This window comes from Heterodontus francisci, chromosome 6, assembly GCF_036365525.1.
Source record: "Heterodontus francisci isolate sHetFra1 chromosome 6, sHetFra1.hap1, whole genome shotgun sequence".
In the NCBI taxonomy this organism is placed as follows: domain Eukaryota; kingdom Metazoa; phylum Chordata; class Chondrichthyes; order Heterodontiformes; family Heterodontidae; genus Heterodontus; species Heterodontus francisci.
In genome coordinates, this window is record NC_090376.1 from 38,449,313 (window position 1) to 38,473,859 (window position 24,547).

At 43.5% G+C, this 24,547-nt stretch overlaps 2 protein-coding genes and 1 long non-coding RNA gene across 11 annotated transcripts in view; 1 reads left to right on the top strand and 2 right to left on the bottom strand.

Annotated features, from left to right (window-relative positions):
- Positions 1-5,394, top strand: part of stard13b (StAR related lipid transfer domain containing 13b) — a 617,921-nt gene extending 612,527 nt beyond the window's left edge. For all 9 annotated transcript variants that reach the window (XM_068033490.1, XM_068033491.1, XM_068033489.1 and 6 more), the window contains 2 exons: positions 653-829; positions 3,808-5,394. In XM_068033490.1, the coding sequence (XP_067889591.1) occupies positions 653-829; positions 3,808-3,925 (295 nt within the window). In that variant the 3' untranslated portion in view covers positions 3,926-5,394. The remainder of the gene's footprint in view (positions 1-652; positions 830-3,807) is intronic.
- Positions 2,073-10,220, bottom strand: LOC137371250 (uncharacterized). Its single transcript, XR_010975198.1, has 3 exons — positions 10,098-10,220; positions 8,802-8,878; positions 2,073-2,890 (listed from the first exon to the last, which is right to left on the bottom strand). It is a non-coding gene; the product is annotated as an uncharacterized lncRNA (long non-coding RNA).
- Positions 10,221-13,075: 2,855 nt separating this feature from the next.
- Positions 13,076-24,547, bottom strand: part of kl (klotho) — a 129,132-nt gene continuing 117,660 nt past the window's right edge. Inside the window, exon 5 of the mRNA XM_068034407.1 lies at positions 13,076-13,404. Coding sequence (XP_067890508.1) covers positions 13,076-13,404 — 329 coding nt within the window. The remainder of the gene's footprint in view (positions 13,405-24,547) is intronic.

The window sequence follows — 24,547 nt, forward strand, 5'->3', positions numbered from 1 at the left end:
TAAGTAAAAAAATAGATGTATGTAAAACAAAAAGTAATCGAATGTCTCATTTAACTTGCATCTACATTTTTGACAACTGAAAGGACAGGAATTTTAGATAAAATAATGACATTGTATTCAAACATGGTTTAGTATAATTTTTGCAGAAATGTGGCCCAGGGTCCCCAAATGCAAATCATCCAATAATGCAAAGTGCTTGTATCACCAAGGATATCACCATTGCTCATGCGAGTTCCTTGACTTCATTCTCACAAACATCAGGAACAAAGCATAGGCAATCCACAATAGAATTGGTTTGTTGCTGAAGAACATCACGGCCAAGAACTGGTGCATGAAATGTACCACAGTACTGTGGTGATTCTAACCAAGATACATGACAAACGTTCACACGTTATTAATAGTTTAGACATTTTAACATTCAGTGAAACCACAATAAAATACTTAGTGTTCTTGAATCTTGTGTTTACTTAGATAAGCTGTATTTTCCATTCAACTGATTAGATTTTTCCTTTGTGACCACCATGAGTTTCAGTCATTCTGATGAGGTCCTTCCCTTATTCAACCCTGTGCTGTGAATATTATGTTTCTACTTTGCCCTTGTAAACTCGGGATAGAATAACTTTCTATTGTTTTTTGTCTTTGGCTCTTTCAGAACGTGGAGGACAGATTTACCAAAGGGAACGTGTGCGCTGGTGGCCATTTCCATAGAACACGATGATGCACATTTGGTGGGTGGCGTCCGAGCCATGGTCATGGACAGTCAGTATCTGATTGAGCCATGTGGCTCTGGAAAATCCAGAATGACTCACATCAGCAGAGCTGATCTGAGGTAAATGAGCTCTTGTACTCCAGGCACTCTTTTGTTAATCTGTGTTTTAAATTTTAACATTTGCCTACAGTAACAAAGGGGAAGAAAAGTCTTAAGAGGACAGCTTTGTTCTTAAAGAACTCCCCAATCTCTTTCCAGAAAAAAAAAATATTTATATCGCATTAATCTCCTTTGGCTTTGCTTATGGAGAAAAGTAAAACAAAGTCTGTCTGCCTGCCAGTTCTCATTCTCTAATCTTTCTGTCAGTTTTCAATTCTTTTTCCACTGTGTGGACTAGTTTTTTTTCTCACCAGCAGGCGAAAAAAATGGCAGCCCTTGCGCCACCATGCCTCTGCGATCTAGCGCGTGGTGTCTCACCTGCATAGGCTGGGCGGTCCACCCCTCCAAACACGACGCCAGCAACAGAGTCAGATGCCTGTACGCAGGCGTTGGTGCCATTTTTAACGGGCTGCCAGACCTGCACAGTTGAAGCCTGTTACCTCCCCCACCCCCAAAACACTGAATTGATTTTTGGCCCGTACCCACCCCCAATACAAAGAAAATTAATGGCTGCCCCATTTCCCCCCCACCTCCAAAAACACTTGTATTTAATATGTGACCTCGCCCCTGCTGCTGTCCCCCAACTGCACATGGTGCAGAGGTCACCCCTTCTTCCCCTCCCCCGCTCCCCCACACTACACATGCAGCTTTGACCACTTTCGCCTTCCCCCCCACCCCCCACTGCACTAAAAATCCTAAGATTCCCCCTTCCCTACCACAGTGGCACCAGCTTTCCCTGGACGGGAAAATGAAGGCGCACGAGTGATCCCGGACAGCCGGTAAGGTCGCAGCAAAAGGTATGTTAATTTGTTCATGTCGTTTATTTAAATATTTAAAGTTGGGCCCCGTCGCCAAGCGACGGCCGGGGGGGGGGGTGGGTGGTTGGCGGGTGAGTGCCGCCACGTAGCCTCGCCACTGCTGGGAAGATCGGGCCTGGCAATCCTGGTGTCGGGCTCCATAGCCAGCCACTGTCTCAGCAATCTTCCAGCCCCTACCAGCACTGGAGCCTGACTTCGGAAGCTCAACAAAATTCAGCCCTGTGTTTGTGTGTGTGTGTCTCTCCCTGCCTGTCTGTTTGTATGGCTTTCCCATATTTTCTCCTTTTGTCTCTGGTTCTTCCTCTCTTTATGTAAGAAAGAACAATGAATGAGATCATTCCAAGTAAAAGATAGCTAACAATCCAGCTTTTTAAAAAAGGTTTAGAATTTATTGGAAAAGGTATCTTTCTATAGCTAGAAAGATAAATGTTATATGTTGCTGGTTTCGTTTCACATATATCTTCAAAGTAATACTTGGTTGAAAATTTATCCCAAGAAAATGAGGTTTGATCATTGTTGCCTGATATCATATGGAATTATCATCTTGATTTTAAAAAAGACATTCAAATCTATAGGGGAAGATTTGTTTCTTACAATTAGGCGTAAAGGATCATCTGCAAACAACACACAAAGGAAAATTGGGTAGGGAGGATTGCATGAGTGTAACAGATTCTACACAGTTTACTATCTATTAATTATGCTCATTGCAGCTGGAAATTTTTTTAAAAATCACAAAAATACCCTGATACGACTAAAGAAGGACAGACTTGCATTTATATAGCGCCTTTCATAACCACTGGATGTCTCAATGTGCTTTATAGCCAATGAAGTACTTTTTGAAGTGCAGTCACTGTTGTAATACAGGAAATGCAGCAACCAATTTGCGCACGGCAAACTCCCACAAACAGCAACGTGATAATGACCAGATAATCTGTTTTTTATGATGTTGATTGAGGGATAAATAGGAAAAGTGGGATAATTCCTCTGTTCTTCTTTGAAATAATGCCATGGGATCTTTTACATCCACCTGAGAGGGCAGACAGAGCCTCGGTTTAATGCCTCATCCAAAAGACGGCACCTCCAGTAGTGCCGCACTCCCTCCAGTGTCAGTCCAGAGTTTTATCCCTAAATCCTGGATTGGGACCTGAATCCACAACCTTCTGACTCCGAGGCAAGAATGCGACCAACTGAGCCACAGCTGACACTATAACAAAGAAAAGATTATATAAATACTATTTTTTTTCTAATACTTGAAATGTGAAGGCAGGGGAAAGGCACTAGTTGAATTGGTCATAGGGAGAGCCAGTGCAAACACAATGGGCCGAATGGCCTCCTTCTGTGATTGTGTGTGCTAGATCCTACCTCACTGTCATGTTATCAGCTTTTCATCTTCATCACATGCCTCTTGTACTGAGGTTGCTCAGTACTTCATAGTAAGAAATCTCAAAAAGACAATGCAAGGAAAAATGTCAGGCAGTGAGTTTCAAGGCAGTAATTCAGTGTTGTAATTCTGCTGATATTCATAAACTGCTCAAGCTCCACTCAACTGATTAATGATTTCATTGTACTGCACTATTGAATTACTGCTTTGTAACTGTCAACAATCTATTATTGAATGTAGCATTACTAGCTAAGTGAACGAGATACTGAAACTGCTGGAAATACACAGCTAATGAATCAGCATCTGATAGAAGAAAATAGGTCAGTATTTCTGGTCATGCTCTTCATTAGAACTTTGGGGATGAAATGTACCCAAAATGTGAACCTGTCTGTCTTTATTATGTACAGACAAATTTGTGCATTTCCAGTATTTTTTTTTTTCCTCATCAGTGCTGTGCGCCTTTTTTCAGTGACATATTAAAGCAGCAGATATTCTTGTGGTTAAAAAAGGCAAAAATCTTCCTTTCAGAAAATTAAAGTTTCGTTTTTCTCCTATGCTGATGGTGGTATGCTGGAATGTAATATGCATTGGTTATTTATGGTCTATCCATGTGGACAGGTACAGATGCTGCAAACGCATAAATTAACTTCTGCAGACTGGCAGTATGTTTTATACATAGATGCTTGACTCAGTCTGTGGGAATGGACCACACTAATATCCAAATGTGTTCATTTCTTTAGGGGTCGGACTCCAGAATGGTACAACAAAGCCTTTGGATATCTCTGTGCAGCAGATGTTGGTAGAATCAGAAACTCACTTCAACCTATAAATGCAGAGGGACCTGAAACCAAAATCTGAAATGGAAGAGCCTTTATTGGAAGGGGTGCATTTGTAAAAGGAACAGGGAAACCATTTCGAGGCCGAAATAGAATGGACAAAATGGTGGTTAAATGGCAATTGGCTTCCTCTCCAGCAAAGACATTTGTAAAATCCTTGTCTTGAGTGCTACCTCTGCCAAGGGTCCAACAGTACTGTACTGATTGCCATGGTGTTCCTCTAGGTTGCAGATAGAGTGGTGCTGACCAGCATTACCCACAGCAAGCTTTTATAATATTGCAGTCTCTTCCATTGTGTCCTGATTCAATCTTTCCATAATTCCTGGGCCCGTTGCTGGATCGATTTGTGTAAGACCATGCATCTGGAGCTATTCAGAAAGTCACTGTTTTAATTTATCCATGTTAACTCAGTGGTCTGCAAGCCTAGGGTCCAGGTAATTATGGTGGGCCTCATATATACAAGTTGCGATCCATAAATCTACACAGAATTTTAACCTGTGCTTTGCACAGTCCAAGGAATAAATGCTTCTGAGAAGCATCTGCATTTTTATTTTATATATGTAGATAATAAAGATATAAATGAAGTATAAAATATAAATATATATATTCCGTATCTATATTTTAAGCCTTTAACATTCAGCTGTGATGCCTGGCTGACTAGCAGATATTCCTGGCACTTGTATCCCAAATCTTGCCATAGAATTTTAAGCAGGTTTTGCTATTGCAAGCCGGGTGTTTGCACAATGAGGCCAATTTCACAATGACCTTTGGTGAGGTCAGATTTTCTTTGACACAGTTGTAGCTTGACTATACCTATGATGGAAATAGTTGAGAAGAACAACAGAGCTGAAAATAATATGCATGTATAAATAGAATAGATTGTTTCACCAAGTCTTTGGACCCTCCCTCCTGCCAACATGGAAATATGTGTTTCAAAAAGTAATTATGCATTAAAGTAACTTATTGCTCACTCTGGATTAGTAAATACAGGAATTTGTACTGGAAGCTTATTGAGAACTTCTCTGAGGAGAATACAGTCTTCATTGTACTCCTTTACTGTTATACTGGGCATGTTTTAAAGCACATTATAATTTTCACAGTATTATTTTCATATGCAATGCACGAGGTGCAATTACTCGTAAACAATAGAGAAAAAATGCTATGTCAATGCCACATACTTATCACAATCATATCCTTGATGAGTGTAGTCACTTTATATGTGCATGAGTCAAGTGGCTGTACTTAGGCCATATTTTCAACATAGTATTATGCCACTGATTGGGATTCAGTAGGACCAGGAATTTTATTTAAGGATGTAACTATTTATACCTCATATTTTTACCTCATTTGCTGGATTTTTGTTGACTGTAAATATGTTTATCTAATATTTAGAGTGAGAAATTGATACATTTAAAAATATTTCTGGTTAAAGTTTTCATTATGTCTTGTACAAAAAGTTTATTTTTTCCTCATCATTATGAAATGCACTAATAAAGATTACATCATATAAATAAGGGCTTCTTAGTATTACTGCTCGCATGGAAGATTTTGTTGCTGTCTTCACATTTACTGGAATGCCACTTGATCTCTTCAGAGGTATACTGTACACAATGACATAACACATGGCAAATCACATTTCCATGTTTATGATAAATGTGCATCAGCTGGATAACAATGAGTTGGGAGCAACTGGAAAAGGATTGAATGGGTGGTTTAAGGTGAGGTGGGTGACAGTAGAGCAAGGAGGATGTAGGGGTTGAGTAAGTACTACAAAAGGTGAAGAGGGTGTGATATGGAGGAATTAGTGGGAAAGTGGAAGATAATGTGATAGAGGAAGCACAAATGATTAGGAGAGGAGATAGGAAGTGGATCATTGATGGCCATATTTTCCCTGCAACAGCTACCCAAATACAGCCAGCTGTCACTGGTGGCTCCTTTTCCTGTCATACCACCCACCAGTTCCTACTGAAAGAAGAAAAAGAGGAGGCACAGGACAGACTGAAGAGAGAAACCACAACAACAAGTAAGTTCCTTGGGGAGGAGCGACCATAACATGACCGAATTCTTCATTAAGATGGAGAGGGAAGTAGTTGCATCCGAAACTAGGGTCCTGAATCTAAATAAAGGAAACTACGAAGGTATGAGTTGCGAGTTGGCTATGGTAGATTGAGGAACATTACTAAAAGGCTTGACGGTGGATTGGCAATGGATAATATTTAAAGAATGTGTGCATGAATGACAACAATTATTCATTCCTGTCTGGCGCAAAAAATAAAACGGGAATGGTGGCTCAACCATGGCTTACAAAAGAAATTAGGGATAGTATTAGATCCAAAGAGGAGGCATGTAAAATTGTCAGAAAAAGCAGCAAGTTTGAGGATTGGGAGCAGTTTAGAATTCAGCAAAGGAGGACAAAGAGGTTGATTAAGCAGGGGAAAATGGAGTATGAGAGTAAACTTGCGGGTTACATAAAAACCGACTGTAAAAGCTTCTATAAATATGTGAAGAGAAAAGGATTAGTGAAGACAAATGTAGGCCCCTTACAGTCAGAAACAGGGGAAATTATAATGGGGAACAAAGAAATGGCAGAACAATTAAACACATACTTTGGTTCTGTCTTCACTAAGGAAGACACAAATAATCTCCCAGAAATGTTAGGGAACCAAGGATCTAATGAGAGGGAGGAACTGAAGGAAATCAGTATTAGTAAAAAGAAATAGTGCTCGGGAAGTTAATGGGGTTAAAGGCTGACAAATCCCCAGGGCCTAATAATCTACATCCCAGAGTACTAAAGGAAGTGGCCCTGGAAATAGTGGATGCATTGGTGGTCATCTTCCAAAATTCTATAGACTCTGGAGCAGTTCCTACAGACTGGAGGTTGGAAAATGTAACCCCACTATTTAAAAAAGGAGCGAGAGAAAAAACAGGGAATTACAGACCAGTTAGCCTTATATCAGTAGTGGGGAAAATGCTAGAGTATTATAAAGGATGTGATAGAAGAACACCTGGAAAGCATAAATAGGATTGGACAAAATCAGCATAGGTTTACGAGAGGGAAATCATGTTTAACAAATCTACTGGAGTTTTTTGAGGATGTATCTAGTAGAATAGATAAGGGCGAACCTGTGGATATGGTGTATTTCGATTTTCTGAAGGCTTTTGATGAAGTCCCACACAAGAGGTTAGAGTGCAAAGTTAAAGCACATGCGATTGGGGGTAATATACTGGCATGGATAGAGAATTGGTTGACAGACAGGAAATAGAGAGTAGGAATAAATGGGTCTTTTTCCGGGTGGCAGGCAGTGACTAGTGGCGTACCACAGGGATCAGTGCTTGGGCCCCAGCTATTCACAATATATATTGACTTGGGTGAGGGAGCTAAATGTAACATTTCCAAGTTTGCAGATGACACAAAGCTGGGGGTGGGGCTTGGGGGGGGGGGGGAATGTGAGCTGTGAGGAGGATACAAAGAGGCGCCAATGTGATTTGGACAAGTTGGGTGAGTGGGCAAATGCATGGCAGCTGCAGTATAAAGTGAATAAATGTGAGGTTATCCACTTTGGTTGTAAAAACAGAAAGGCAGATTAATATCTGAATGGTGATAGATTGGGAAAGGGGGAGGTGCAACGAGATCTGGGTGTCCTCATACACCAGTCGCTGAAAGCAAGCATTCAGGTGCAGCAAGCAGTTAGGAAGGTGAATGGTATGTTGGCCTTCATTGCAAGAGGATTTGAGTACAGGAGCAAAGATGCCTTACTGCAGTTATACAGGGCCTTGGTGAGACCATATCTGGAGTATTGTGTTCAGTTTTGGTCTTATCTGAGGAAGGATGTTCTTGCCATGGAGGGAGTGCAAAGATTTACTAGGCTGATTTTTGGGATGGTAGGATTGACGTTTGAGGAAAGATTGGGTCGACTTTGCCTATATTCACTAGAATTTAGAAGAATGAAAGGGGATCTCATAGAAACCCATAAAATTCTAACGACTAGACAGGCAAGATTCAGGGAGGATGTTCCCGATGGCTGGGGAGTCCAGAACCAGGGGTCACAGTCTCAGGATACGGGGTATGCCATTTAAAACCGAGATGAAGAGAAATTTCTTCACTCAGAGGGTGGTGAACCTGTGGAATTCTCGACCGCAGTGGAGGTCAAGTCATTAAATATATTCAAGTAGGAGATAGATATATTTCTTAATGCCAACGGGATCAAGGGATATGGGGAGAAAGTGGGAATAGGGTACTGAATTAGATGATCTTTTTTGAATGGTGGAGCAGGCCTGAAGGGCCGAATGGCCTACTCCTGCTCCTATTTTCTATGTTTCTAAAAAGATAAACACTTGCATTTATATAGCATCTTTCACAACCTTGGGACAGCCCAAAGCATTTTACTATCAAAGATGATACTTTTGAAGTGCAGTCGCTGTTGTAATGTAGGAAACGTGACAGCCAAATTGCACACAGCAAGGCGCCGCAAACAGCAATTAAATAAATGACCAGATAATCTAGTGATGCTCGTCAGGGAATAAATGTTGCCTATGATGCCAAGACAACATTCCTGCTCTTCTTCAAATAGGGCCATGGGATCTTTCATATATATCACTTGTGAGAGGGAAGATGAGCCCTTGGTTTAACATCTCATCCAAAAGACAGTACCTCAGACAGTGCAGCACTACCTCAATACTGCACTGAGGTGTCAGCCTAGATTATGAACTCAGGTCCCTGAAGTAAAACCTGAACCCGCAACCTTCTAAGGCAAGAGTTGACCTGCCATTTGAATACTTGGATAATTTCACAGAATCTGCTTTCCCAGCTTGAACAAGATATGTCTGCAACACTGTAGTGCCAATTCTCCACACTATACCTCTTCACCTCATTGGAAGTGTGGGATCAGTACATTTACCTTATAAATATCAGCCATGTGCAGGAGGTATCAAGAGTACTAACATCTGGAACTGTATCCTATTTAATCATTTCCTTCTAGAAAAAGAGGGAAGAAATTAGGGACCACGGGGTAGTATTCCTGTAATCACCTCATACTTTTTTTATACTCTAATCAAACTGATTTTAAAAATAACCCTTTTATGGCTCTAAACCTATTTCTAAAAAGTTCCCAGAGTCCAGTAATCTTTCTCTACATGTTCTTAGTATATGAAAGTTTCTGCCACAAAATGTTGTTGAAACAATGGGGGGAATTTTATGCTGTCCCCTGTGGCGAGTTTGGAGGTGGGGAGAGCATATAATTGGGTGGAATGGTGGCGGGGGGGGGAGGACCCCGTTACCTTCCTGCCTCTATCCAAGTTAAGTTTGGGGTGGGAGGCCTGTGGATGGCCTTCCTGCCCTGCTGTCAATTGCAGCCCTCAAATGGGCAATTAATGCCCAATTAAGGGCCTGCTCCCACCACCGCCAGTATTAGTCTAGCGGCAGGCGGGCCTGTCACTGCACGGGGAACATGCCAAGCAAACCCATACGGGATGCGTGCCAGCTCCCTGGGGAGGGGGGTGGGGGGGGCCTCGTTAAAAGGCACAGTGCCTGATCAGGAGACTCGGCATCGGGAAGGGGGGTGGTATGCTAAGAGCCAACCCTCCTGCCCTTGCTGACAATCCCCCCCTACACCACCCTTGACGGGCCTGGGTCCAGTACCAGCAGCAGCCATCACCTCCGCAGTGACACTGCTCAGTAAAAGTGCTGCCAGCCTCTGATTGGTTGGCAGCTCTCAGCAGGCGGGACTTCCGTCGCCAGGGTCCTTAATCCCAGGGAAGGTCGCCGCTGTCCACTTCAATGCCTAATTGATATGTAATGCAGAGTGCCTTCCCCAGAAGAGGCGACACGGGGCTTTAGCCGATGGCTGAGACCCCTGTCATCCAAATAAAATCTCGGCCAATGCCTATGAATTCTTTTAAAAGGGAATGTAATAGTCACTTCAAAAAGAGAAAAATTGAAAGTTATGAGGAGCAAGCCGGAATTTGATATTAGACTAGGTGGCTCTTAGTAAAAAAAATACCAACACAACCTAGATGGTTTTATAAACCATCCCTTGCCACCTCCTCTCTTGCTGTCAAGTTCCCCATATAAAAAAAGTACTTTCAACATTGCTTGCTAAAACAGTAATTGAAGTGCTCTTGTTCATCTGTAGTGTTTGTATAAATGTGCTGTTAACATTTTCTGTCCTATTACATATAAAACCATATTAACTCACCCATTCTTGTACCAAGCTTAAATGTTCCAAGTTTACAGAATTGGGGCACACTTTTAACACAAAGATGCACCCATGACTCCGAAAGATGATTCAGCCTGGAGGCCATTTATATAATTTTGGTCCAGTCCCAGCCTCTGACAGAGTCTTCCTGAAGTGGGGGGTGGAGGTTGGCTATGACACAATATGTCTTTTGCAACACAATATTACCCAATGGTCTCAGTGCTGCTGTTGGTAGTCAATACTTAAAAAACAAATTATGACTGCTGGGAAATCCATAGTTACATTGGATGCCTTGCACAATCAAGTAGTCATAAGTCACAAGTCAATTAGCAACCTGATAACCAATTCAAAGAAATTAGCTAAGAGAACAGATGGCAATGTCTGCTGCTGCACTTTTTAATTAATGAGCACTTTTCAGTAATTAAAGTTTGTCACATGCGTCTTTTACAAAGATAAATTTACTGCATGCTTTATTTACAAATAGCACACTCATCATTACAATGAATAATAACCAAACTGTACAACACTCACAAAAATATGCACATCTAAAAATAAATTTTAAGCTCTTTTCATTTCTATTTAAAATGATACCCTGTGGTGTCAGAATCTTTAAACTTCACCTGGTTTCCAGACTTTTTTGAGAGCTGCCTGTGTCTGAGTTTTCTCTGTCTCTTCAAATGATAATGCACTTCCATCAAGTGTGTAACATTTATCAGGAATATACACTTGATAGGAGTCAATAGAAAAAGGATACTAAAGGACAAACATAATTTTGTTTGCAGATGTCTGTTTTACATTTTTCCATTACAGGACAATGCAGAGTTGTCTAAACAACCTAGAATAAAAATCTTTTCATTACCTAATCTGAAGTAGATCCTGAAAATGAGATGATTGGCAGACTCAATAGACTCACATTTGTAAAGATGTGGATTGTTAAACTAAACAATACTATTGTTACCAACATTTTTAAAAACAAACTGAAATGGGAGCAAACAAAATAAATATTTTGTGTAAAGTTGAAGACTTTGCTCTCGAGTACTAGTGAATCTACACAAGCATCAGAATGCCAATCACTTTTCATATAACAGTATATATTTCCCAGTAAATTTCTGATATATGCGTTATGTCTTGATCCTTTCTTTGATGCTCTGCTGCACTGCAGCTCATTCACCGGCATCAGACTAGAAAAATGTATCTACTTCAAACCCTCCCTCAATAATCAGCCACCAGAAAGCACTTACGTGTGAACAAGGCTGACTCGCTCTCATTTTCTCTCTCTCCAATCAGTTAATGCTCACTCTTGGCAGCCTGCCCAATACAGAGGACTGATCAGATGAGAAACCTCAGAAGGAAGCTCATATCTTATTATCCCACATTGCAGCATGGTTGATGCACTAAATGAATGGGTAGTCTTTCTGTACATTTCTAATGATTAATACAGTAACGGGAGAACTAGAGAATCATAGAATGTTTACATCACAGAAGCAGGGCATTGGGCCCATTGATTCCGTGTCGGCTCTCTGCAACAGCAACTCAGCTCGTCCCACTCCCCAGCCCTGTCCACATCGCCCTGTAAATTTCTTCTTTTCAGATAATTATCCAATTCTCTTTTGATAGCCATGATTGAATCAACCTCCACTACACTTGCAGGCACTGCATTCCAAATCCTAATCACACACTGCATAGAAAATATTTCCTCATGTCGCCTTTGGTTCTTTTGTCATTCACCTTAAATCAATGTCCTCTGGTTCTCGACCCTTCCACCATTGGGAACAGTTTCTCCCTATCTGCCAGAGCCCTCATGTCCAAAGACCAGGGACAAATGTTGCTGATGCTCCCTTACTGGTGCTGGTAGCTCGCCCTATGTATGGTTAGGACACCACTCCCACAATTTGGGCCAGGATCTATAGAAGGCTTCATAGGCAGCCTGGAGATCTGCTCTACCGCACTTCTGTAGAGCAGCCTCCCCATATTTCTAGCCCATTGTTTTCTTGGAATAAGCAAAGAGGCAAGTTATTGTCTTTAGTACTTCTGATGTGGAGCTTCCCTTACTGGGAACACATATTGGAAATCTGGGAGCACACCTGATTCACAGGCCCACTGTATCTCATATATTGAAAAGAATGGATGACAGAAAAAGTGGAGACACGAATTGGGTGTACACCCGAATTTCTGATATGTGCTCCCATGCAGAGCACTACAGAGGAAAGTTTACGGTTAAGTTGCATTCCTGTCTGTGCTGTGCTCAAAGTGGTTTCATACTATATTCATAATTGTCATCAAATTTAATTCAAACTTTAGATCAAAAGGTTGACCAATGACCAATGGCTCATTGGTGAAATTCATTTCCTGTTGTACTACTGGGCCATGCAGATTAGGAGATATTCACATTTGATCTCTAGTCTGTCCTGAGTTAGCTGATATTAAGCAAGTTGTTCATTTGAAAGCCACAGTTAGCCTTCTATGAGGGAGGAGATTTCCTGCTCCTGACTATGTAGTGCTGAAGAGAGTGTGGGGTCATTTTGGCTTGGTGCAGTAGTGTAAAATGGGCAATAGTGAATCAGCAGGCCATGTTACGTCTTTCCCAATTTTTATTGACTTCAATGGAAATTAAAATGAGGGAAAAGGTAAAATGGGCTGCTGATTCACTATTACCCAAAGCACAAAGTCAAAAATGACCTCATTTTGTGTGTGTGGCTGTAGGGTGAAGACAAGATTGGGCTCAACTGTGATATTCCTCCACGGTTAAGTATGCACTCACTGTCCAGACTCAGTCATGTTAAATATTGAATGAATGCAAATTTGAGTCACTGCCTTCAGGACAGGAGTGTCAAACATTTTTCAGAAAGAAAAGGAAGGTTAGAACTGAAAGCTAATGCTCAGTATTGACCAGACAGAACATTACTTTAAATATCACTGCTGTTACATGATAAATGACCCCCTTCCTCACAAGTTTATATTTCTTTATATAGATTGTTTTACTTATATTTTCTGCATCTTTTTGTAGAATAATAAATAATTAAAAACACAGTTGCAGTAAAAACACTGAAAGTGCAGAATACAAAAATCAGTAACTGTTTTCTTAAGTACAAAGGATTACATTCTGCAGAAGAATATATGTCTTGATAGCAATTTGTACTGATGGTTTTTGATGTAGGAAATCCACTATTATCCACAATTCTCCTGTAATATTCAACAGAGAGTTTAGCTGCTCGATTGGAACTGTAGAGGCCATAGTTTGGTTCATCAATATCTCTTAAGGCCCAAGCAAAATATCCACAGATATTTACTCCATCCAGTTTTAAGGCTAGAAAATAAATTGAATGATAATGAATAGCATAAATTTCATGATGTCCACAACTATGGTTAAAACATTTGTGAGAAAGGGCATTAATTTAAATTTATAAACTGTCTTGCCTTGCCGTTAAATGCCCCACCCAACTGAAGTCACGGGAAAGAAAATTAAGCACAGTGCATAACAGGCGGCTGATCTGCTACTGCATGTTTCATGCCCCCGCCAAAGCTGCGTCCCAAAGATGTGACAAGAACACAACTACACAAGAAATACGAGCAGGAGTAGACCATATAGCCCGTCGAGCCTGCTCTGCCGCTCAGTATAATCATGGCTGATCTTAGGCTTATCTTAGGCTTCAACTCGACTTTCCTGCCTGCTCACCATATCCCTTGATTCCCCCGACAGACCAAAAATTTGTCTATCACAGCCTTAAATATATTCAACGATGCAGCCTCCACAACCTTCTGGGGTAGAGAATTCCAAAGATTCACAACTCTTTTGAGAGATATTATTTTCTCTCAAAGAAATTTCTGTGTGCTACTCTCAAACAGGTAATCAGCTTTGGAGACTGCTGGGAGTGACAACATCTTGAAGGAGTGCAGTCCAGACTAAAGCCCTGCTCAGGTCAGGAGAAAAACCCCAACCCGAACCCGACAGAACCACATCGGACCCGAGCCCAACCCAAGCCCGACCCGGCCCGAGTCCTTCCATTTTTTCCTGTGCCCAACCCAAGCCGAGCCCGACCCGACCACTAGAATGTTCACTTTACCTATCTTCTGATTCCGAATCTGTTTTTCACTTTTTCAGTTTGTGCAGATAAGCAACAAAAGAGACGCTCACTGCGCAGACTCAGGGTTTCCCTCCTTGACATCCCAGACTCCTAGCTCAGGCAGGCTTTTCAACTTTTGACACTTACTAAACTCAACTTCCCAGCAGAACAAAAGGCCCGACCCGACCCGAGCCCGAAAGCTGAACCTAGAAGAGCAACCCAACTCGACCCGACCCGACCCAAACCCGACACATGTTGTCAGGTCCCATCAGGTTCGGTTCAGGTAGCAGGCCTTTAATCCAGACCATGGCACCAATGGGCAAGGGACCGTATAGGAGGAAGCAGCAAAGTGCAGAAATTCCGTTGTTTTCGGTGATTCCACAGTCAGGGGGACAGATAGGCATTTCTGTAACCATTACTGTGAGTCCCACATAGTGTTTTGCCTCCCTGGTGCCAGGGTAAAGGACATCATGGAGAGGGTGCAGGATATTCAGTAGGATGAAGTGAGTGAGCCAGAGGTTGTGGTACACATCGGTACGAATGACATAGTAAGGGCAAGTATTGAGATCCTATGGTCAGATTTTCAGGAGTTAGGGAGGAAGTTAAAGAGTAGGAACTCGAAGGTAGTCCCACATAAGAGATTAGCATGTAAATTTAAAGCACATGGGATTGGGGGTACTGTATTGCGATGGATAGAAAATTGGTTGGTGGACAGGAAACAAAGAGTAGGGATAAATGGGTCTTTATCCGAATGGCAGGCAGTGACTAGTGGGGTACCGCAGGGATTGGTGCTAGGACCCCAGCTAGTCACAATATACATTAATGATTTAGAGGAGGGAACTAAATGTAATATCTCCAAATTTGCAGATGACACAAAACTGCGTGGGAGGGTGAGTTGTGAGGTGGATGCAGAGGGGCTTAAGGGTGACTTGGACAAGCTGAGTGAGTGGGCAAATGCATGGCAGATGTAGTATAATGTGGATAAATGTGAGGTTATCCACTTTGGTAGCAAACACAGGAAGGCAGATTATTATCTGAACGGCTATAAACTGAGAGAGGGCAATATGCAGCAAGACCTGGATGTTCTCGTATACCAGTCGCTGAAGGTAAGCATGCAGATGCAACAGGCGGTAAAAAAGGCAAATGGTATGTTGGCCTTCATAGCGAGAGGATTCAAGTACAGGAGTAGGGATGTCTTGCTGCAATTATACAGGGCCTTGGTGAGGCCACACCTGGAATATTGTGTGCAGTTTTGGACTCCTTATCTAAGGAAGGATGTTTTTGCTATAGAGGGAGTGCAGCGAAGGTTTACCAGACTGATTCCTGGGATGGCAGGACTGACGTATGAGGAGAGATTGAGTCGGTTAGGATTATATTCGCTGGAGTTCAGAAGAGTGAGGGGGGATCTCATAGAAACCTATAAAATTCTAACAGGACTTGACAGGGTAAATGCAGGAAGGATGTTCCCGATGGTGGGGGAGTCCAGAATAAAGGGTCATAGTCTAAGGATATGGGATAAACTATTCAGGACTGAGGAGAAATGTCTTCACCCAGAGAGTGGTAAGCCTGTGGAATTCGTTACCACAGAAAGCAGTTGAGGCCAAACATTGTATGTTTTCAAGAAGGAGTTAGATATAGCTCTTGCGTCTAAAGGGATCAAAGGGTATGGGGCAAAAGCGGGAACAGGCTACTGAGTTGGATGATCAGCCATGATCATAATGAATGGCGGAGCAAGCTCGAAGGGCCGAATGGCCTACTCCTGCTCCTATTTTCTATGTTTCTACTCCCAGTGTTACGCGATATCAAGAGTAGAAATAAGAAGATAGGGAGGATCAATGTGTTGCTTGAAGCATGCTGCAGGAGGGAGGGCTTCAGATTCTTGGGGCATTGGGACCAGACTGGGGCAGAAGGCACCTATTCAAAAGGGACAGGTTGCACCTTAACAGGACTGGGACCAAAGTCCTCACAGGGAGATTCACTAGTGTGATTGGGGAGGGTTTAAACTAACTTGGCTGGGGTATGGGAACCAGCATATTAAAATAGAAAAGAGGAATAAAATGCATAATCTGAGAGTGTTAGACAGTACTCGAGAGGGAAGAGTTCCGTATTAGATGGGAGCAAATTGAGAAGGACTACAAGGAAAGCAAAGACTGGATTATTACACATGTGTGTAAATGCACAAAGTATGGTGAATAAGGTTGGTGAGCCATAAGCACAAATAACAGTGTGGGAATATGATGTAGTGGCAATAATGGAAAAATGGCGAGGACTGGACGCTTAATATACAAGGATACGAAGTGTTCAGAAAAGACAGAGAAGGAGAAAAGGGAGGTGGGGTGGCAGTATTGATTATGGAAGACATTGTAGTGTTGGAAAGGGAGGATGTTGTTGAGAGGGCAAGGATAGAATCCATTTGGTTAGAGTTGAGAAGCATAAAGGGGATGATAATGCTACTACAGGTATTCTATAGGCCTCCAAATAGTAAGAGAGAGATAGAGGAGCAAATCTGCAGGGAAAGCAGAGATGTGTAAGAACTATAGAGTGGTTTGATGAGTTTATTAGAGTTATGAGAGTTCTTTGAGGATGTAACAAGCAGGGCGGATAAAGGTGAACCGAGATGTGGTGTACTTGAATTTCCAAAAGGCAATCGATAAGGTGCCACACCAAAGGTTACTACACAAAATAAGAGCTCATGGTGTAGGGGGTAACATATTAGCATAGATAGAGGATTGGTTAGCTAACAGGAAGCAGAGCATAGGAATAAATGGGTCATTTTCGGGTTGGCAAGTCATTACTAGTGGAGTGCCACAGGGATCAGTGCTGGGGCTGTAACCATTTACAATCTATATCATTGACTTGGATTAAGGGACCAAATGTACGGTTGCTAAACTTGCTGATGACACAAAGATAGGTAGGAAAGTAAGCTGTCAAGAAGACATAAAGAGTCTACAAAGGGATTTAGATAGGTTAAGTGAGTGGTCAAAAATTTGGCATTGGAATATAACATGGGAAAATGTGAACTTGTTCACTTTGGCAGGAAGAATAAAAAAACGTATATTATTTGAATAGAGACTGCAAAACTTTACAGTACAGAGGGGTCTGGATGTCCTGGTACATGAATCACAAAAAGTTAGTATGCAGGTACAGCAAGTGATTAGGAAGGCAAATGTAATGTTGTTGTTTATTGCAAGGGGAATCAAGTAGGAAACTGTACAGCTGTACAGGGCCTTAGTCAGACCGCATCTGGAGTACTGTGTACAGGTTTGGTCTCTTTACATAGAAAGAATATAATTGCATTAGAAGCAGTTGAGAGAAGGTTCATTTGACTGATTCCTGGGATGAACGGGTTATCTTATGAGGAAAGGTTGAGCAGGTTGGGCCTATATTCATTGGAGTTTGGAAGAATGAGAGGTAATCTTATTGAAGCATATCAGATCCTGAGGGGAGTTGACAGGGTGGATGCTAAGAGGATTTTTTTTTTCATTTATGGGATGTGGGCATCGCTGGCTAGGCCAGCATTTATTGCCCATCCCTAATTGCCCTTGAGAAGATGGTAGTGAGCTGCGTTTTTGAACCGCTGCAGTCCATGTCGGGTAGGTACACCCACAGTGCTGTTAGGAAGGGAGTTCCAGGATTTTGACCCAGCAACAGTGAAGGAACGGTGATATAGTTCCAAGTCAGGATGGTGTGTGACTTGGAGGAGAACTTGCAGGTGGTGGTGTTCCCATGTATTTGCTGTCCTTGTCCTTCTAGTTGGTAGAGGTTGCGGGTTTTGAAGGCGCTGTCTAAGGAGCCTTGGTGTGTTGCTGCAGTGCATCTTGTAGATGGTACACACTGCTGCCATTGTGCGTCTGTGGTGGAGGAGTGAATGTTTGTGGATGGGGTGCCAATCAAGCGGGCTGCTTTGTCCTGGATGGTGTTGAGCTTCTTGATTGCTGTTGGTGCTGCACCCATCCAGGCAAGTGGAGAGTATTCCATCACACTCCTGATTTGTGCCTTGTAGATGGTGGACAGGCTTTGGGGAGTCAGGAGGTGAGTTACTCACCGCAGGATTCCTAGCCTCTGATCTGCTCTTGTAGCCACAATATTTATATGGCTACTCCAGTTCAGTTTCTGGTCAATGGTAGCCCCTAGGACATTGATAGTGGGGGATCGGGGTTGCGAATGGTGCTGAACATTGTGCAATCATCAGCGAACATCCCTATTTCTGACCTTATGATTGAAGGAAGGTCATTGATGAAGCAGCTGAAGATGGTTGGGCCTAGGACACTAACCTGAGAAACTCCTACAGTGATGTCCTGGAGCTCAGATGATTGACCTCCAACAACCACAACCATCTTCCTTTGCGTTACGTATGACTCCAACCAGTGGAGAGTTTTCCCCCTGATTCCCATTGACTCCAGTTTTGCGAGGGCTCATTGATGCCATTCCCGGTCAAATGCTGCCTTGATGTCAAGGGCAATCACTCTCACCTCACCTCACCTCTTGAGTTCAGCTCTTCTGTCCATGTTTGAACCAAGGCTGTAATGAGATCAGGAGCTGGGTGGCCCTGGCAGAACCCAAACTGAGTGTCACTGAGCAGGTTATTGCTGAGCAAGTGCCGCTTGATAGCACTGTCGACCACACCTTTCATCACTTTACTGGTGATTGAGAGTAGACTGATGGGGCGGTAATTGGCCGGGTTGGACTTGTCCTGCTTTTTGTGTACAGGACATACCTGGGCAATTTTCCACATTGCCGGGTAGATGCCAGTGTTGTAGTTGTACTGGAAATGCTTGACTAGGGGCGCAGCAAGTTCTGGAGCACAGGTCTTCAGTACTATTGCCGGAATATTGTCAGGGCGCATAGCTTTTGCAGTATCCAGTGCCTTCAGTCGTTTCTTGATATCACGCAGAGCGAATCGAATTGGCTGAAGTCTGGCATCTGTGATGCTGGGGACTTCAGGAGGAGGCAGAGATCAATCATCTGGCTGAAGATTGTTGCGAATGCTTCAGTCTTATCTTTCGCACTGACGTGCTGGGTTCCCCCATCATTGAGGATGGGGATATTTGTGGAGCCACCTCCTCCAGTTAGTTATTTAATTGTCCACCACCATTCACGGCTGGATGTGGTAGGACTGCAGAGCTTAGATCTAATCCGTTGGTTATGGGATCACTTAGCTCTGTCTATCGCATGCTGCTTACGCAGTTTGGCACGCAAGTAGTCCTGTGTTGTAGCTTCACCCAGGTTGACACCTCATTTTGAGGAATGCCTGGTGCAGCTCCTGGCATGCCCTCCTGCACTCTTCATTGAATCAGGGTTGGTCTCCTGGCTTGATGGTAATGGTTGGGTGGGGGACATGAGGTCACAAATTGTTGTTGAGTACAGTACTGCTGCTGTTGATGGCCCACAGTGCCTCATGGATGCCCAGTTTTGCATTGCTAGATCTGTTTGAAATCTATCCCATTTAGCATGTGATTGTGCCACACAACATGATGGACGGTATCCTCAATGTGAAGGCTTGACTTTGTCTCCACAAGGACTGTGGGGTGGTCACTCCTACCAATACTGTCATGGACAGATGCATCTGTGGCAGGCAGATTGGTGAGGACGAGGTCAAGTATGTTTTTCCCTCACCACCTGCCGCAGACCCAGTCTAGCAGCTATGTCCTTTAGGACTTGGACAGTAGTGGTGCTACCAAGCCACTCTTGGTGATAGACATTGAAGTCCCCCACCCAGAGAACATTCTGCGCCCTTGCCACCCTCAATGCTTCCTCCAAGTGCTGTTCAACATGGAGGAGTACTGAGTCATCAGCTGAGGGAGGGCGGTAGGTGGTAATCTGCGGGAGGTTTACTTGCCTGTGTTTGACCTGATGACATGAGACTTCATGGGATCCGGAGTCGATGTTGAGGACTCCCAGTGCAACTCCCTCCTGCCTGTATACCACTGTGCCGCCACCTCTGCTGGGTCTGTCCTGCAGGTGGGACAGGGCATACCCGAGGATAGTGATGGCAGTGTCTGGGACATTGTCTGTCAGGTATGATTCTGTGATTATGACTATGTCAGGCTGTTGCTTGACTAGTCTGTGGGACAGATCTCCCAACTTTGGCACAAGCCCCCAGATGTTAGTGAGGAGGACTTTGCAGGGTCGACAGGGTTGGGTTTGCCATTGTCGTTTCCGGTGCCTAGGTTGATGCCGGGTGGTCCGTCCAGTTTCATTCCTTTTTATTGACTTCGTAGAGGTTAGATACAACTGAGTGGCTTGCAAGGCCATTTCAGAGGGCATGTAAGAGTCAATCACATTGTTGTGGATCTGGAGTCACATGTAGGTCAGATCAGGTGAGATCAGCAGATTTCCTTCCCTAAAGGACATTAGTGAACCATACCGGTTTTTACAACAATCGCCACTGGTTTCATGGCCACCGTTAGACTAGCTTTTTAATTCCAGATTTTGTTTTATTAATTGAATTCTAATCCCACCTTCTGCTGTGGTGGGATCGAACCCATGTCCCCAGAACAATACCCAAGGTCTCTGGGTTACTAGCCCAGTGACAATACCATTACGCCACCGACTTGCCTTTTGGGGAGTCTAGAACTAGGGGACACATTTAAAAATTAGGGGTCTCCCACTTAAAGCTCAAATGAGGAGAACATTTTTCTCTCAGATGGTCATTAGTCTATGGAATTCTCTTTCTCAGAGTACAGTAGAGGTTGGGTCATTGAAGTTCTTCAAGGCTGAGTTAGATAGATTTTTGATCAACAAGGCAGTTAAGGGTTGTGGGCGCAGACAGGAAAGTGGAGTTGAAGCCACAATCAGATCAGCCATGATCTTATTAAATGGGAGAGCAGGCTCAAGGGGAATGGCCTACTCCTGCTCCTAATTCTTACGTTCTTGTATTCTTGTGGTTGATATTGGGGGACATTAATTACCCAAATATCAATTGGGATAATTTTAGAGTAAAGGCTAAGGAAGGAGTAGAATTTCTGAAATGTGTTCAGGCGAACTTCCTTGATCAGTATGTTCTCAGCCTAACTAGAAAGGAGGCATTGCTGGATCTAGTGCTGGGAACTGAGGTGTGCCAAGTGGATCAAGTGTCTGTTGGGGAACACATGGGTAAGAGTGATCATTGTATTATATGCAACAGAAAAGCAAGGAACAGAATAAGGTAGAACGTCTAGATTGGAAGAGGGCTAATTTCAATGGGATGAGAAGGGATCTAGCTAGGGTAAAATGACTGATAGGAAGAGCTCTATCGGAACAATGGGTTATCTTTAAGGAAGAGATGCTTCAGGTAAAGGCTAGGTACATTCCAACAAGGGCAAAAGGTAAGAGAACCAAAAAGAGGGTCTCTTGAATGATGAAGGAGATAGAGATTATGATGAAACAAAAAAAGAGGGTGTATGATGCATGCCAGGTGAATTCTTCAAGTGAGAACCACACCATATACAAAAAGTGAGAGGGGAGCTGAAGAGGAAAATAAGATTGGCAAAGAGAGAACATGAGAATAGAATAGCAGTCAATATTAAAGGGAACATGTAAATCGTAAGCAGGTAGTGAGAGGTGGAGTGGGGCCTATTAGGGACAAAGATGGTAATATACGCTAGAGGTGCTTTGGTACTTTGTATTAGTGTTCACTAAGGTAGTGGAATCTGACAAAATATTGGTAGAATCGGAGAGAGTAGAGGCAATGTGGATAGGGTAAAAATTGAGAGGAGGGAGGTACTAAACAGGTTGGCTATGTTTAGGGTCACCTGGTCACCAGATAAGTCACCTGATCTGGATGGCTTGCACCCCAGGCCACTAAGAGAAGTGGGGTTGGAGATAGCGAAGGGCTTGCCAATCTTCCCTGGATATGGGGGATGTGCCAGATGATTGGATAGTGGCAAATGTGACACCTATTCAAGAAAGGGTGTAAGGACTGTCCTACCAACTACAGGCCAGTTTAACATCAGTGGTGGGTAAGGTTTTAGAAACAATAAACAGGGAAAATAATCAACAGACGCTTGGAGGAGTTCGAGTTAATTAAGAAGAGCCAGCATGGATTTGTAAAAGGGAGATCATGTTTGACTAATTGAATTGAATTTTTTGATGAAGCAACAGAGGAGGTTGATGAAGAGAATGTGGTGGATGTTGGCTATATGGATTTTAAGGAAGTGTTTGATAAAGTACCACATGAAATGCTTTTTAACAAAATTGAGACTCATGGAATAGGAGGGTCAGTGTCAGCTTGGATTTAAAAAAATTGGCTTAAGGACAATATACAGCGAGTCTTGGTAAATGGTGGTTTTCCTGACTGGAGGATGGTAGACAGTGCTGGGCCCACTGTTTTGTTTGTTATACATAAATGACTTGGATCTTGGAATAGAGAGTAGAATTTCAAAATGTGCCAATGATACCAAACTTGGCGGTGTGGCAAACAGTGAGGGTGATATGAACCGTCCGCAACAGGATATAAATAGGCTAGCAGAATGGGCAGAGAGGTAGCAGATGGAATTTAATACTGACAAGTGTGAGGTGCATTTTTGCAGAAGGAATAGGGAGAGGAAATATATACTCAATGGCACAGTTCTAAAGAGTGTGCAGGAACAGAGGGACCTGGGAGTGCATGTGCATAGATTTTGAAGGTGGCAGGACATATTGAGAGAGTGTCACTGTCACTGATCTCATCTCCTCTGGAGATCTTCCCTCTACAGCTTCCAAACTCAGTCCCGCAACCCGGACAGCTCGCTTCTAGCTCCTTCCCAAAATCCACAAACAGGACTGTCCTGGCAGACCCATTGTTTCAACCTGTTCCTGCCCCACTGAACTTATTTCTTTCTATCTTGACTCTATCTTTTCTCCCCTGGTCCACTCTCTTCCCACCTACATCCGTGACTCTTCTGACGCCCATGTCATTTTGACAATTTCCAGTTTCCTGGCCCTAACTACCTCCTCTTCACTATGGACGTCCAAGCTCTCTACACCTCCATCCCCCACCAGGATGGTTTGAGGGCTCTCCGCTTTTTCCTTGAACAAGGAAGGCCCAACCAGTCCCCATCCACCACTAAAATAAAAGCAAAATACTGCGGATGCTGGAAATCTGAAACAAAAACAAGAAATGCTGGAATCACTCAGCAGGTCTGGCAGCATCTGTGGAAAGAGAAGCAGAGTTAACGTTTCGGGTCAGTGACCCTTCTTCGGAACTCAAGAAGAAGGGTCACTGACCCGAAACGTTAACTCTGCTTCTCTTTCCACAGATGCTGCCAGACCTGCTGAGTGATTCCAGCATTTCTTGTTTTTGTCCCATCCACCACTACCCTCCTCCACCTGGCTGAACTTGTTCTCACATTAAACAACTTCTCCTTCAACTCCACTCACTGCCTTCAAGTAAAAGGTTTATTATGGGTACCCGCATGGGTCCTAGATCTGCCTGTCTTTTTGTGGGATCTGTCGAACATTCCTTGTTCCAGTCCTACTCAGGCCCCCTCCCCCAACTCTTTTTCCGGTACATTGATGACTGTATCGGTGCCATTTCCTGCTCCCGCCTGGAACTAGAAAACTTTATTAACTTTGCTTCTAATTTCCACCCTTCTTTCACCTTCACATGGTCCATCACCGACACTTCCCTTCCCTTCCTCAACTTCTCTGTCTCCATCTCTGGGGACAGGCTGTCTATGAATATTCATTATACGCCCACCGACTCCCACAGCTACCTCGACTACACTTCATCACACCCTGCCTCCTGTTTGGACTCCATTCCATTCTCCCAGTTTCTCCATCTCTGACGCATCTGCTCTGATGATGCTACCTTCCATGACAGTGTCTTCCTTTTTCCTCAACCGAGGATTCCCCCCCACTGTGATTGACAGGGCCCTCAACTATGTCCGGCCCATTTCCCACACCTCTACCCTCACCCCTTCCCCTCCCTCCCAGAACCGCGACAGGGTTCCCCTTGTCCTCACTTTCCACCCCATCAGCCTCCACATCCAAAGGATCATCCTCCGCCACTTCCACCACATCCAGCGTGATGCCACTACCAAATGGAGCTTCTCCTCCCTTCCCCTGTCAGCACTCCGAAGGGATCGTTCCCTCCCCGACACCCTCGTCCACTCCTCCATTACCCCCACCACCTCGTCCCCTTTCCCACGTCACCTTCCCCTGCAATCGCAGGAGGTGCAATACCTGCTCATTTACCTCCTCTCTCCTCACTATTCAAAGCCCCAAACACTCCTTTCAGGTGAAGCAGCGATTTACTTGTACTTCTTTCAATTTAGTATATGGTATTCGCTGCTCACAATGTGGTCTCCTCTACATTGGGGAGACCAAACGCAGACTGGGTGACCACTTTGCGGAACACCACCGCTCAGTCCGTAAGCATGACCCCGAGCTTCCGGTTGCTGGCCAATTCAACACATCTCCCCCCTG